Below are 15,000 nucleotides of genomic sequence, written 5' to 3' on the forward strand. Positions count from 1 at the left end.
CACAGTTTCCTTCTTACGTTACTAAATACACTATACCCTGATTGCCTTGTTAGCAGAGGAGGAGGAGGAGGAGGAGGAGGAGGAGGAGGAATACATAGGAATACATAGGAAGAACAGACACCAGAAGACCTATCGGGCTATGACGAGGGTGTCTGTTTACTACCGCTACTACTAGTAATCTACGTGTGGCAGGAGAGGACAGAATAGGTGAAGGCTCCTCCCCGCCCACCTCTCCCTCCTGCAACGTGCCGGCAGGAAATAGTTAGAAGAGAACACCATTTAAGGAAGAAAGGGACATGGAAATTTTACAGTAAAGAGAGAAATAAGAGGAAATTACTACCCTTAACTTGTACTACTGGTAACCTAAGCTGTGGGGGAAAATGACTTAATTACATAAGAACATAAGAACATGGAAACACAGGGAGGCTGGAAGAGGTCGAGTGGCCTACACAGGGCAGCCCCAGAATCCCCCCTAATACTCACGATGGGTGGGGTGTAGTTTCAGGGGCACAGGTGGAGGCTTGATCCTCGTTTTACCGGCGGTACTAGGCACGGCACCAGTAACCTGTCACCTTACTGCACCCACACCTCACTCCACCTGTCATGTGGACATTAACTGTTGCTTTACTCTATTGTTAACTTACGCTACTTGCAATCTAGGTTGTGGGGGAGAATAATATGGATTTAGGTTGAGGTCTTGCTGCAGTCTGTCTGAAAACATGCGAAGAGGAAGAGGAAGACTAGACAGAGGAGGAGGAGGAGGAACATATTGGGTTAGAAGATGAAGGGAGGTAGAATGGAAGGGAGAGAAGAGGAAGATAGAAAGAGGAGGAAAAGGAGGAGGAAGAGAAGGAGGGGTAGAAGGAAGGAGGAGGTTATATTAGATGATAGTGGGAATGAGAAGAGAAAAAAGGAGAGATAGAAAAAGGGTAGAAGGGAAAGAAAGAGGAGGAAAGGAGAAGGAAAAGGAAGATGAAGAACAGAAGGGATAGGAGGAAAGAGAAGGAGGAGGAGGAGGAACACTAGGAAAAAAAATGTTAGAGAAGGAGGAAAAAATGAGAGGAAAGAAACGTCATAGGTAGAAGAGGAGGAGGTGGAAGAAGAAGAAGAGGAGGAGGAGGAGGAGGAGGAGGAGGAGGCATAGCTACTTGGCATACACGAACATTAAAAAAAAAAAAATAAAGAAAAAAAAGTAAAATGACAAAAGACGTTGAGAGAGAGAGAGAGAGAGAGAGAGAGAGAGAGAGAGAGAGAGAGAGAGAGAGAGAGAGAGAGAGAGAGAGAGAGAGAGAGAGAGAGAGAGAGAGAGAGAGAGAGAGAGAGAGAGAGAGAGAACAATAGACAATGACATGCTAATTAGTGTCTAAATAATTGTTGAAACACTAATTAAGACTTTCTAACCCTTTTGTAACGAGAGAGAGAGAGAGAGAGAGAGAGAGAGAGAGAGAGAGAGAGAGAGAGAGAGAGAGATTAGTCACACGAAGAAGTTAAATGGAAGAGGAAGTTAATTTATGTGGAGGAGGAGGAGGAGGAGAAAGTGACCATAGTAGAGTTGATTTGAAGGGAAGGTAACGGAAGGGGGAGGGGGGAGGGGGGAGGAGGAGGAAGAGGGGGAGGGGGGAGGGAGGAGAAGGACGAAGGTAAGGTTCAGAAGGAGGAAGTGACTATGAAAACCTAGGGAGGAGGAGGAGGAGGAGGAGGAAGAAGAAGAAGAGAAGGAAGAAATTTTAAGAGTAATATAGGTAGGGAGGAGGAGGAGGAGGAGGAAGTGACTTGTGTGGCTCTAGGGAGGAGGAGGAGGAGGAGGAGGAAATGACTTGTGTGGCTCTAGGGAGGAGGAGGAGGAGGAGGAGGAAGTGACTTGTGTGGCTCTAGGGAGGAGGAGGAGGAGGAGGAGGAGGGAGTGACCTTGGCCTTCATGTTTGTGTGTGTGTGTGTGTGTGTGTGTGTGTATTGTAGCCTTTCCAATACTGCATACATGACTGACATTTAAGAGAGAGAGAGAGAGAGAGAGAGAGAGAGAGAGAGAGAGAGAGAGAGAGAGAGAGAAAAAAAATTACACAACATTAATGATTTTCAAGTCACCTTATTGGAAGATTGATTATAATGGAGGAGGAGGAAGAAGAAGAGGAGGAGGAGGAGGAGGAAGAGGCGGAGGCGATTTAGTACGATTAGCACACACACACTACTCTTGAGGAGGAAGAGGAAGAGGAGGAGGAGGAGGAGTTGATTCATAGAGAGGGAGGCATGACTAGGAGGAGGAGGAGGACGGGGAAGGGAAGAAGGAGGAGGGGGAGGAGGAGGGTGGCTATTTTTTTTATATCTGACTGACATGAGGAAGTATATCAGGAGGAGGAGGAGGAGGAAGAAGAAGAAGAGGAGGAGGAGGTGGAAGAAGAAGAAGAAGAAGAGGAGGAGGAGGTAGAAGAAGAAGAAGAGGAGGAGGAGGAGTGAAAGTGTGAATACTCAGTGACCTCCTGCAGCCTGCGCGAGAGAGAGAGAGAGAGAGAGAGAGAGAGAGAGAGAGAGAGAGAGAGAGAGAGAGAGAGAGAGAATGTCTAGACCTCGCTCCATTCATGCTTCAGGAGGAGGAGGGAGGAGGAGGAGGAGGAGGAGGAGGAGGAGGAGAGGGAGGAGGAGGAGGAGGATTAGTGACATATTAGGATGGAATGTACAGTATTTTGAAAGGTCGCTGGGGGAGGAGGAGGAGGAGGAAGAAGAAGAAGAGGAGGAGGAGGAGGAGGAGGCAATAATATCAATAACAGAGGTATAAGATAGGAGGAAGAGGAGGAAGAGGATTGTAAATTAAAAAAAAAAAGAGGAGGGCGAGAAAAGGAGGAAGAAGAGGAGGAAGAGGAAAGGGAGAGAGAGAGAGAGAGAGAGAGAGAGAGAGAGATTTCTTTTGTATATTATCTCCAAGTGACCTTATTTTTACCTTCTTATCTCTCTCTCCTCCTCCTCCTCCTCCTTGTGTGACCTAATATCCAGTGACCTTATCTCTGTCTCTATCTCTCTGTCTCCGCCTCTGTCTGTCTGTCCCTGTTCGTTCGTGTGTGCGTATCTCCCTCGTCTGTCGCCACGCTGAAGAACAAAGACTCACCGTTGATAAGAGTAACTATGCTGATGATGACGACGATGATGTTTTGTTCGGGGGGTACACGGTTGAGGGTAATGATAGGGACTGTGGTTTTTGTTGTTTTTTTCTTGTTGTTTTATTATTTTCATTTTTATTTCTCGTTTTTCTTTATCGTTTCTCTTTTCTTTTTACTGTTCATCTTTTTTTTTCTTTATTTTTTTTTTAATCTTTTTTTTCTATTTTTTGTGGTGGTTTTTGTGGTTTTCTTTCATTCAGTCAGTCAGTCAGTCATCCGGTCAGTCAGTCAGACATGTGGTTAGTTAGATCAGTTATTCAATCAGTCAGTCAGTCACTCAATATCTCATCTAGCTATTCATTCCTTCAGCCAGTCAGTCAGTCGGCCATTCAGTCAGTCAGTCAGCGTGTCATTCACTCAGTTAAACTAGTGTTATTCAATTAGCCAGTCAGTCTATCAATCAGTCAGTCAGCCAGTCAGTACCGGTACTATCTCATTTGGCCATTCCTTCAGTCAGTCACTCACTCACTCAGTCACTCAGCTATTGAATAAACCATAAATTGATGTATTACCAACCTAACAAAGGGACACAAGAATCAGTTTAGACACTTCCATCCTTGTTTGAGTTGGCAATAATTTCTGGGTTGGCAATAAGGTTAAAAGTTCGACCGCTACCCAGTCACTGAACCCAACCCCTTTCCCTATACCATTAAAGAGTGAGAGAAAGATACAGAGGTTCCCGGGCATCGTACTCAACCACCCCCCCTCTTCTGCCTCTCCACACAGGGCCTGACGAGAACTCTGCTGACCCCAAACGATTGCTCAACCCCCCCTTCTTCCTTCCCACACAGACAACTAAGCATTTAACAGAAGATTCGCACAGTAGAAGGGGGGAATATATAATGGATAAGCAGATCAACCAAACTGACAACCAGCCTTCTCAACCGCTCCCATCCCATCCCCACCACACAGGGCCCGATGACAACTCTGATGGTCCCGAACGGTCACGCCAGCCTTCTCCTCCCTCTCCTGCTTCTCCTCCCCCTCCTCCTCCTGCTCCTGAAGCGCCCGATGACGACTCAGTATGAACATTTTGTCTCATCCGAAATTGACCATCCAAATTTGACCTTCCCCTCTAAAACTGACCATCCAAAATTGACCTCTCCATCCAAAATTGACCATCCAAAATTGACCTTTCCATCTAAAATTGACCTCCATCCAAAATTTACCATACGAAATTGACCATCCAAAATTGACCTCCCCATCTGAAATTGACCATCCAAAATTGACCTCCCCATCTGAAATTGACCATCCAAAATTGACCTCCCCATCTGAAATTGACCATCCAAAATTGACCTCCCCATCTGAAATTGACCATCCAAAATTGACCTTTCCATCCGAATTTGACCGTCCAAAATTGACCTTTCCATCCGAATTTGACCGTCCAAACTTGACCTTTCCATCCGAATTTGACCGTCCAAAATTGACCTTTCCATCCGAATTTGACCATCCAAAATTGACCTCTCCATCCAAAATTGACCTCGATTGACCCGCTTTGTTCTATTTTGTTTACAGGGTCAGTGCTAGCGGACTTTTATTTTTGTTTTCTGTTGTTTTTTTACCGTTGAGTTGTTTCCTCCACTGTATAAACACACCCTTAATCCCTCCTCCCTTCCTCCTCTTCCTCCAGGGCCTGATGACAACTCTTACGATGCCAAACAAGCTCTTTTAGCCTCCCCTACCTTCCTCTTCTTACGAATCTTCCTTATCTTCTCCTCTTCTCTTCCTCTTCTTACTCACGAATCTTCCTCACCCTCTTCCCTTCCTCTTCCTCCAGGGCCTGATGACAACTCTTCCGATGCCAAACAAGCCCTTTACCCTTCCCTTCCTTCCTCTTCCTATTCTCCTTACTGGGCCTAGTGGGAACGTCCGTAGCGAGTTCTATGGCAGCATCTTCTTCACCCTTCCCCCTTATCTTCCTCTCCCAGGGCCTGATGACAACTCTGATGATGCCGAGCGATTACGGTGTGGAGATGTTCCTCGGCTCTTCCCCCGTTCTTACCTCGGGCTACCTCGCCTCCCAGCCCTTCATCCATGACTACCCTCGCCTGACGCCCCTGCAGACTGCCCCACCACCCTCCAGGCCACTCCGCTGCAGGCCAACCCCCTCCACTCCTTCTGGGGCTCCGGCAACCAGTCATGCAGCGCGATGGTCAACAGTAACGCCTTTAGGAGTACCCTCGAGACCAGCACTCAGTTGAGCTGCTCGTCGGCCTACGCAAACGGGATTGGTGCCAGGAACAGCTTCAGGTAAGGAGGGGAGAGAGAGAGAGAGAGAGAGAGAGAGAGAGAGAGATAGAGAGAGAAGGGAAGGAGGAGTAAGAGGAGAAGGGCAAGAGTGAAAGGAAGGGAGAGAGAAAGGAGAAAGTTTTTTTGAGTGAAATGAAAGAGAAAACTGTGTGTGTGTGTGTGTGTGTGTGTGTGTGTGTGTGTGAGAGAGAGAGAGAGAGAGAGAGAGAGAGAGAGAGAGAGAGAGAGATTTTCCATTCATTGCTAAAACTACCATCTTTTTGTTGTTGTTGTTTGTTTTTAATCATAGAAATTGTGAGTTGTTTGATATTAGGTTCTTGAAACACAAACTTTATAATATCTATCTTACCTTACCTTACCTAACTTTACCTTACTTGCCTTATCTAACCTTACCTTACTTTACCTTACCTTACCTTACCTAACCTTACCTTACTTTACCTTACCTTACCTTGCCTTACCTTATCTTACCTTACCTTGCCTTACCTTACCTAACCTTACCTTGCATTACCTTACCTTTATCTTACCTCACCTTACCTTACCTAACCTTACCTTACTTACCTTGCATTACCTAACCATACCTTGCATTACCTTACCTAACCTTACCTTACCTTACCTTGCATTACCTAACCATACCTTGCATTACCTTACCTTTATCTTACCTCACCTTACCTTACCTTACTTACCTTGCATTACCCAACCATACCTTGCATTACCTTACCTAACCTTACCTTACCTTACTCTACCTTACCTCACCTTACCTTACCTTACCTAACTTTACCTTATATATACTTTACCTAACCTTACTCTACCTTACCTAACCGTACCTTACCTTACCTAACTTTACCTTATATATACTTTACCTTACCTAACCTTACTCTACCTTACCTCACCTTACTTTACCTTACCTTACCTTGTCTCACCTTGTCTCACCTTGCCCCGTCACCCTTCACCCCTACCAATGATCTCCCTCCTCCCCACACTTGCATACCTTTACCTTGTCCTATATCCCACGTCCCATCACCCGCTTCCCTCCTTCCTTCCTTCCCCATCCCTCCTTCCCTACCATCCCCCTCCCTTCCTTCCTTCCCTCCCGTCCCCCTCCTTCCCTCTTTTCCCTATCCTCCCTTCCTTCTCCTTTTTTCTTCCCTTCGTTCTTCTCCCTTTTCTCTCCCCTCCCTTCCTTTCCCTTTCCTCTCCCCTCCCTTCTTTTCCTCTTCCTTCCCAATTTCCCTCCTTTCCCCTCCCTTCCTTTCCCTTTTCTCTCCACTCCCTTCCTTTCCTCTTCCTTCCCACTTTCCCTCCTTTCCCCTCCCTTCATATCCCTTCCCTTACGCCCTTCCCTTCGTTCTTTCCTTCCTTTCCCTCTCCTTTCTCCTATTTCCTTCCCCTTCCCTTCCTTCCCCATTTTCCATCCCATCCCTTCCTTCCCCTCCATCCCCTCATCCTTCATCATGGTCTTCCCTTTCCTTTCCTCTCCTTCTTTCATCCTCCTCTTCCTCTCTTTATTCCTTCTCTTCTCCCTCCCATATACCTTCCCCCTGTTTTCCCTGCTATCCTTCCTTCCCTCCATACCATCCCTCTTTTTCTCTACCTATCTACCTTCCTTCCCCCCCTCCCCCTTTTTTTTTTTACTTCTTCCATCATTACTTCTTCCATCTTTCCTCCACCCTTCCTCACGTTCCGCCTCCTTCTCCCCTCAGGTCCAAAATTCGCCGTTCGCCCCCCAAAAAGAAATTGGACACACCGACCTTGCAGCTCCAGCCGATCAAGTCCTGCCTCGTTGCCCGCCAAGACGAGGCCGAGCTGGAGGTGAGAGAGAGAGAGAGAGAGAGAGAGAGAGAGAGAGAGAGAGAGAGAGAGGGGGGGGGGGTTGGAGGGGGTAAGTTCGAGTGTTTGTGTGTGATTGTTGTTTTTCTGATTTTTTTATTTTTTATTTGATTTTTTTCATTTGTTACCTTCTCCTCCTCCTACTCTTCCTCCTTCTCTTCTTCTTCCTCTTCCTCCTCCTCTTTGTTCATCATTCTTTCCTTTTGATACTTACTTTTTTTATATCTATACTTTATTTTATTTTCATTCATGCCCTCTACTACTACTACTTCTACTACTACCATCACCATCACCATCACCCCCTAACCACCCCCTCCTCCCTCCCCCCCCAGCTGGGCGCCATCTCCCCCACCAGACTACAGAAGAAGGTGGTCTTCGCCGACACCCAGGGTCACCTGCTTACGGAGATCCGGTCCTCACAGAGCGTCCAGACTGCCCCTGAGATGGACCCTGACTTCGAGAGAGCAGGTGAGAGAGAGAGAGAGAGAGAGAGAGAGAGAGAGAGAGAGAGAGAGAGAGAGAGAGAGAGAGAGAGAGAGAGAACTTCATCTTTATACAGTTCCCTTAACCATTCGTTCTCTCTCCTTATATCCTTTGCCCTTTCAGGTATCCAGTTATCCTTTATGTTCTCTCGTAGTGTCGTTCTGTCCTCCACGTCCTTCTAGACTCCTTTCAAAGACTACCACAATCCTTTATGTGTTATCCTATTGCCCTCTCCGGATACTCTAAAACGCATCCTGGACTCCTTATCCTTTGCATCCTTTAAACTCCTTCAGCTCCTTTCCTTCACATCCTTTTAAACTCCTCTAGAATGTTTCCTTCAGCTCCTATCCTTCACATCCTTCTAAACTCCTTCAGAATGCTTCCTGCTACCCATCCTTCCTTACAACCCATCACTCTTTATATCCTGTACCCATTTTACTCTCTTATCACCCTATCCTGTACCCATTTTACTCTCTTATCACCCTATCCTGTACCCATTTTACTCTCTGTCACCCTATCCTGTACCCATTCTAGCCTCTCGTAACCCTCTGCATCTCCTCCTCTTCTTCAGGTGACCGGGGGCGCCAAGGCCGAGGCTGTGGCGGACCAGTGGGAGTTGGCCTTCGCTCAACCCGCCTCTGACTACATGGGGATGAAGGCGCGGTTGGAGCGGGATAACGTGTGTGTGGAGAATGTCATGATCAAGGAGGCAGAGGGCAAGATCACCGGAACAGTCAAGGTGAGGGAGATGTGCTCTGAGGCCACGCGTAGCTATAGCGTATGGGGGGGGTTAAGGGTAATATGTAATAGGTGGTTAGCAAGTTTTGATCCGTTTCAGCGACTTTGGATGATGAAAATTTTATCTCGGGTTTATCTTTCAGTGGGTTTTTTTTATCTCTTTGGGGCTTTCAAACGTCTATTTCTTACGTTCTAGAGTAAGGGAAAATAAGGGTTAGTAGTAGAGTTAGTATTTGCAGTGTAATATTTGTAGGTTAGTAGAATCAATAGTTGTAGTAATATACTCTGTTCACGTTAACAAGTCGAACAAGCCCCTCCCCCTTTTCCAATAACTGTCCGTCATTAGCCAATCTATGAGAAAGCCACGCCCCTTTTTCCCCACTCCCAGCAAATAAGCCCCACCCCCTTCCCAAAATAACCGTCTGTCATTGGCCAACTTACGAGAACGGCACACACCGTCTCCCACGCTCAGCAAATAAGCTCCTCCCCCTTGCCTAATAACAGCCTCTCACTGGCCGAGCTACGAGCAAGCCACGCCTCATCTCCCACCAAGGCTGCCTGTGATTGGTGGCTGGTTGGCTGGCGTGGGCGGGGCCTGTTCGCCAACTTAACGTGAACAGGGTGTATCATAGTTTTTTGTTGTTGTTTTTTCTTGTCCTGCCACCTCGGACTTCACTCTCAAGGGCTCACATTCCCCTTCCCATTCTTCCCCCCTATCTCTCCGTGGCTGCGACAAACACCCCAGGTTCGAAATCTCTCCTTCAACAAGTCGGTGAAGGCTAGGTACACCGTCAACAACTGGACTGCCTGTGAGGACGTCGAGGCCGACTACGTCCCCTCCAAGACCACGGCCACGGGCGCTTCCTACGACATCTACGACACCTTCACCTTCAACATACCGCTGCCCGTGACCTCGCTCGCAGACAAGATCGAGTTCTGCGTCTGCTACAACTGCGACGGCGCGGAGTTCTGGGACAACAACAACAGCAAGAACTACGTCGTGGTGTCCTTCAGGCCCAAGTCGAAGCCACTGGAAGGAAAGCCCAAGGATGTTTACGACGTGCAGATCGATGCGTGGAGTGAGTTCGCGTCCTGGAACCATCTGAACATCAATGATTCGCCCTACTGGTGAGGGTCCCGCGGCGAGAAAGACGAGGGATCATCACGCCAAGACTAGAAGAAGGAGGAGGAGGAGATGATTTTATGATGCTGAAACGGAACGAGACACGGATGAGACGAGATGACTACGTGGGGTTTTGGATGGAAGGCGGGTGAAGGAAAGAGAAAGAAGAGATGATATAAGGAAAGGAAGGAAAGGAAATGGATGAAAAGAAGACAAAAACGGATTATAGAAGATGGATGGAGGAAAGAGTTAGAAGGAAGCAAAAAGGAATGAAGAAAATGAAGTTCAGGAAAAGCGCAAAGAGAAGCTGAAATGAAAGGTTGAAAAGAAATCGCAAAAACGCAAAAAACGCAAGATTGTGGAAAGACGGGCGAAGGAAAGAGTTTGAACGAAGAGGATAAAAGAAAGGAAATGGAAGGAGGTGCAAATGGCCGAGATGCGAGGAGGAAGAAAACGAATTTGAAAAGGAAATATTGGAAAGAGAAAGAAAGAAGAGAGAAGAGAGTTGAGCCGGTTGAAGTGACACAGAAGAAAGGAAGGTGATAGAGGAAGAGTGAAAAGGAGAAAAATAGAAGAGGTGATTGAAGTGACTTGATTGAAACTTAACTAAAGGAAATGAAGATGGAAGGGATGATGCTTTTCTGTGTCAGTGGAAAACAAGTCTTTTTTTGAGATTCGCACACGCAAAAAAAAAAAAAACTGGATGAAAAAATGAAAATGGAAAAGACTGACGAAAATGAAACTTAAGAAAGAGAAAATGAAAACTTGAAATAAAGAAAAATAAGAAGAAACAAAAAATGAACAGAGGAAATTTGAGACGGAGAAAGAGAGAGAGATAAGAGACAGGAGGGGAAAAAAATCTACACAAAGTGACTTGAAACGAGAAAGATAAATAGAGATAAAGAGAGATAGAGATAGAGAAGCATACCCAAACATACATACATACATACATACATATAAAGGAAGAAACAAATGTATGTATGTATATTTAGAATCCCAACCAGCCTGATTTTAATGATAGTTTAGCCGCGGTGTGTGTGTGTGTGTGTGTGTGTGTGTGCGTGTGTGTGTGTGTGTGTGTGTTGGCGGTGCTATTCGGTGTAACATAACGTAACACACACACGACGAATCTTGCTCTTGTGTTAAGTTAACGTAGTTTTGTTCAGCGTTTTGCGTAGTGGCGAGATATTTCGTTAAAGTGTTATGGAAGAGGAGGAGGAGGAGGAGGAGATAGCGGAGAAGGAGAGGAATAAGAGGAAATAGTAATAAATTTTCCTCTAGTAATGAGTCTAGAAAATTACATACGAAAAAAAGAAGAAATAGAAGAGGAAGAAAAAGATGAAAATAGTTGAATAGAATGAAAAAAAAAGAAAATTGACTGAAGGAGGAGAAGGAGGAAAATAGATAATGATGAAGATAGAAAGAAAGAAAAGAAAAGAAAAGAAATATTAGAAAACTCAAAAGTGCAGTTCATGTGGTTTTTTTTTATATATTTTACACACACACACACACACACACACACACACACACACACACACACACACACACACACACACACACACACACACACACACACATGATGCAGTAGTTGTGATTGTGAAAATAGATAAAGAAAAATAAACTTGCAAAAAAAAGATTAAAAATTAAAGCACTCGTACGATGGACCACAACCTAAATAAAGAAAGAAAAGAAAAAGATCGTAAATTTAAAGAAAGAGTAAGAAAAGAAAAAGATCGTAAATTTAAAGAAAGAAGAAAGAAATAAAGAAAGCAAAGAAAGTCTGCTGAAAATTATCAAACCCATACACCAAAAAAAATAAAAATTGACATCCACGAAATATGAAAAACAAAAGAAAATCAGAGAAAACAAAAACTGGAACAGGAAACACAAAAGAAAAACTGGACTGGTAGTGGCAAAGAGAGAAAGAAAAATAAAGAAAAAGAAAACATTGATAAAAGTGGTGAACAAAACAAAAGAAAGAAAACAACATGAACGTGAAAGTGAATGAAAAAGAGAAAGTGAAAGAAAGAAAGAGAGAGAGAAATGATCAAGTCAACTTCGCCTCCAAGAAGAAGAAGAAGAAGAGGAGGAGGAGAACTAGGAAGAGGAAGGGGAGGAGGAGGTATGACAGGGTTACCTCCACCGTGCCTCTCCCTCCCTCCCTCCCTCCTACGTTCCCTCCATCCCTCCACATAAGGCACAGAAGAAGGAAGGAAGGAAGGGCAGCTCAGAAATCGTCGGTCGTCCATATTGAGACAGCAGCGATGATATAGGTAAGTGTTGTTGTTGTTATTATTATTATTATTATTATTATTATTATTATTATTATTATTATTATTATTATTATTATTTTAAGCTCTATTCTCCTTTACCCTTTCCCTCTTTTCTCCTCCCTTCCTTCTCTTCTCTATTCTTTTCTTCTCCTTCTCTTTCCTTCCCTTCCCTCTCCTTCTTCCCTCCTCTCTCCTCCTTTTCCTAGTCTTCTTTTCCTCCTTCTCTTCTTACTCTTTTCTTCTCCCCTTTCTTCTCCCTTCCTTTCTTTCCTCCTTCTTCTCTCTTCCTTCCTTCTCCTTTCCTTCTCCTTTCCTTCTCTTCCTACTCTTTTCTCTCCCCTTCCTTCTCCTTCCCTCCCCTTTCCTTCTCCTTTTCTTCCCTTTCTATTCCTTTATTCTCACCATCATCACCATTATCATTATTATCATTACCATCATTATCTTTTAGTTCGTCATTCGTGTTTTTTTTTTTTTTTTTTTTCCATTTTCTTTTGTCACGAGTTTACCTTTTTTTTTGTCAATATTTTTTTTCAATCGCTTTTTTTTATTTGTTTATGTTAATGGTTGTTGTTGTTGTTGTTGTTGTTGTTGTTGTTGTTGTTTTCTTCCTTTTTCTCTCGCCGTCATTGTTTTTTGTTTTTGTTGGTTTGTTTTTCGTATATTTTTACACCAGAGAGAGAGAGAGAGAGAGAGAGAGAGAGAGAGAGAGAGAGAGAGAGAGAGAGAGAGAGAGAGAGAGAGAGAGTAGGTTCATCCCTCCAAATATATTTCTGGAGTGAAGTAAATTTTCTAGCTCACATGACTCTCCTCCTCCTCCTCCTCCACCTCCTCCACCTCCTCCTCCACCCACCAAGGACAGTAACCCTCTCATATCAAAGGAGGAGATTTGGATACCGTTCAATATGGATAACTTAAGAGGCTGAGAGAGAGAGAGAGAGAGAGAGAGAGAGAGAGAGAGAGAGAGAGAGAGAGAGAGTGAGAGAGAGAGAGAGAGAATGTGTTTGGTGCTAAGGGAAATGGTATTTTTATTATTATTATTTTTTTTTTAGTGTGTCGCGCCAAAACACGTGAATCAGAACAACGAGGACTGTGTGTGTGTGTGTGTGCGTGTGTGTGTGTGTGTGTGTGTGTGTGTGTGTGTGTGTGGAGCAAGCACATGATATAGTAGTAGTAGTAGTAGTAGTAGTAGTAGTAGTAGTAGTAGTAGTAGTAGTAAAAGAAGAAACATAGATAGAAAGAATGAGAGAAAGAACAGAAGGAGAAAAGGAAGGGAAGGGAAGGAAGAAAAGGAGGAGGAGGAGGAGAAGAAGGAAATAGAATAGAACCATAATGGAGAGAAGGAACAGGAGAAGAAAGTGAAGGGAAGGGAAGAAAAAAGAAAGATAAGGAGGAGGAGGAGATAGAATAGAAGCATAAAGGAGAGAAGGAACAGGAGAAGAAAGTGAAGGGAAGGGAAGAAAGATAAGGAGGAGGAGGAGTAACCGCCATGATCGAGGAGGAGATAAGAGAAACAATGATGAAGGAAGAAAGGAAGGAAGGAAAGAAAGAAGAAAGAATAAAAACAGGAATATGGAAGAATAGAGCACGCAAGGGAAGAATCGATAAAAGAGAGAGAGAGAGAGAGAGAGAGAGAGAGAGAGAGAGAGAGAGAGAGAGAGAGAGAGAGAGAAAACTGCGAAGTTGGCTAAGGTTCTGCGTCGTAAGATAAAGGAGAAAGAGAGAGAGAAATAAAGAGAGAAAGGAGGAGGAGGAGGAAGAGGGTGATGGAAGAATAAGGGAAGGGTTAGGATAAAAATGAAGGGGAAGAGGAAGGGAAATTGGAAGGGGCAAGTAATTTTGGCAGTGGTGGTGATGGCGGGGGTGGTGATGGTGATGATGGTGGTGGTGGTGGTGGTGGTGGCGGTGGGGAGAATTAAGGATTTGGCAAGCTTGGGAGGGGAGGAAAGGAGAAGGAAGGGGAGGAATAGAAGGAAAAAGATGGAAAGGGGAGAAGGAAGGGAGGAGAGAAGAATTAAAGGGGAGGAGGAGGAAGAGAAGGGAAGGGGAGGAAGAGAAGGGAAGGGGAGGAAGAGAAGGGACGGGGAGGAGGGGAAAGGGGAGAGGAAAAGAATGGAAAGGAAGAAAATAACAGGAAATTGAAGTAGAGAGAGAGAGAGAGAGAGAGAGAGAGAGAGAGAGAGAGAGAGAGAGAGAGAGAGAGAGAGAGAGCAATATAAAGATGGTTTTGAGTCCTTTATCGAAATCATTTAAATTCAGGACAAGCGAAGGACTCAGAATAGGACTCCAGGATAGGATGCGAGTCAGTGAATAGGACTGCCGACCACTGTGTCTGTCTGTATGTATGTGTGTATGTATGTATGTATGTATGTGTGTATGTCTAGAGAGGAGAGAGAGAGAGAGAGGGAGGGAGGAGGAGGGAAGAGGGAGGAAGAATCGGTTTTAAAAGAGGGTAAAGGAGGAGGAGGAGGAGGAGGAGAAGGGATTGCTTGTTTAGGCTTACTGGGATTCCTCACTCAAAAGGAAGAGGAGGAGGAGGAGGGGAAGGGAAGAGGAGGAGGAGGAGGAGGGTTAACAAGAGGAAGGGAGACGCCCACGCCGCCTCCAGCCTGCTTGAAAAGGATTAAAAGGGAGGCCTAAATCTTGAGGAGGAGGAGGAGGAAGAGGAGGAGGAGGAAGAATGTTGGAGAGTATCAGGATTATTTTTTTTCTGGAGGAAGAGAGGAAGAGGAGGAAGAATGTTGGAGAGTATCAGAATTTTTTCTTTTCTGGAGGAGGAAGAGGAAGAGGAGGAGGAGGAAGATGATGGGTTTGTGGAGTGCCTGAAGGAAGACCCCAAATCTCCCTTCCTTCTTTACCTCCCTCTTCCTTTCCTTCCTTCCTTCCTTCCTTCCTTCCTTTTTTTCTTGTGACTTATATTTTCCTTCATTTCATTCTTCCTTCCTTCCTCTCTTTTCTTCCCTACATCCTTTCCTTCCTTCCTTCCTTCATGCCTTTCTTCCTTCCTTCCTTCCTTCATTTCTCTTATCTATCCCAACTCGACCCATTCTTTCCTTACTTTATTCTCTCCATTTTCTTCCTTTCTTCTTTCCTTCCTTCCTTCCTTCCTTGTCTATCACCTCATCCTCTTCCTTTTCTCCTTCCTTCCTTCCTTTTC

At 44.9% G+C, this 15,000-nt stretch overlaps 2 protein-coding genes across 2 annotated transcripts in view; both read left to right on the plus strand.

The window, feature by feature from the left end:
• Positions 1-7,894, plus strand: part of LOC127008469 (uncharacterized) — a 14,889-nt gene extending 6,995 nt beyond the window's left edge. The window contains exons 2-5 of the mRNA XM_050880615.1: positions 5,081-5,402; positions 7,103-7,211; positions 7,562-7,697; positions 7,836-7,894. Coding sequence (XP_050736572.1) covers positions 5,302-5,402; positions 7,103-7,211; positions 7,562-7,697; positions 7,836-7,894 — 405 coding nt within the window. The 5' untranslated portion in view covers positions 5,081-5,301. The remainder of the gene's footprint in view (positions 1-5,080; positions 5,403-7,102; positions 7,212-7,561; positions 7,698-7,835) is intronic.
• A 380-nt stretch (positions 7,895-8,274) lies between these two features.
• The window catches only part of LOC127008380 (protein phosphatase 1 regulatory subunit 3B-like), a gene marked incomplete at its 5' end in the record, with an annotated part of 26,273 nt that continues 19,547 nt past the window's right edge, over positions 8,275-15,000 (plus strand). The window contains 2 exons of the mRNA XM_050880387.1: positions 8,275-8,451; positions 9,196-11,846. Of these exons, the coding sequence (XP_050736344.1) occupies positions 8,275-8,451; positions 9,196-9,582 (564 nt within the window). The remainder of the gene's footprint in view (positions 8,452-9,195; positions 11,847-15,000) is intronic.

Source organism: Eriocheir sinensis, chromosome 37 (genome assembly GCF_024679095.1).
Source record: "Eriocheir sinensis breed Jianghai 21 chromosome 37, ASM2467909v1, whole genome shotgun sequence".
Taxonomy (NCBI): Eukaryota; Metazoa; Arthropoda; class Malacostraca; order Decapoda; family Varunidae; genus Eriocheir; species Eriocheir sinensis.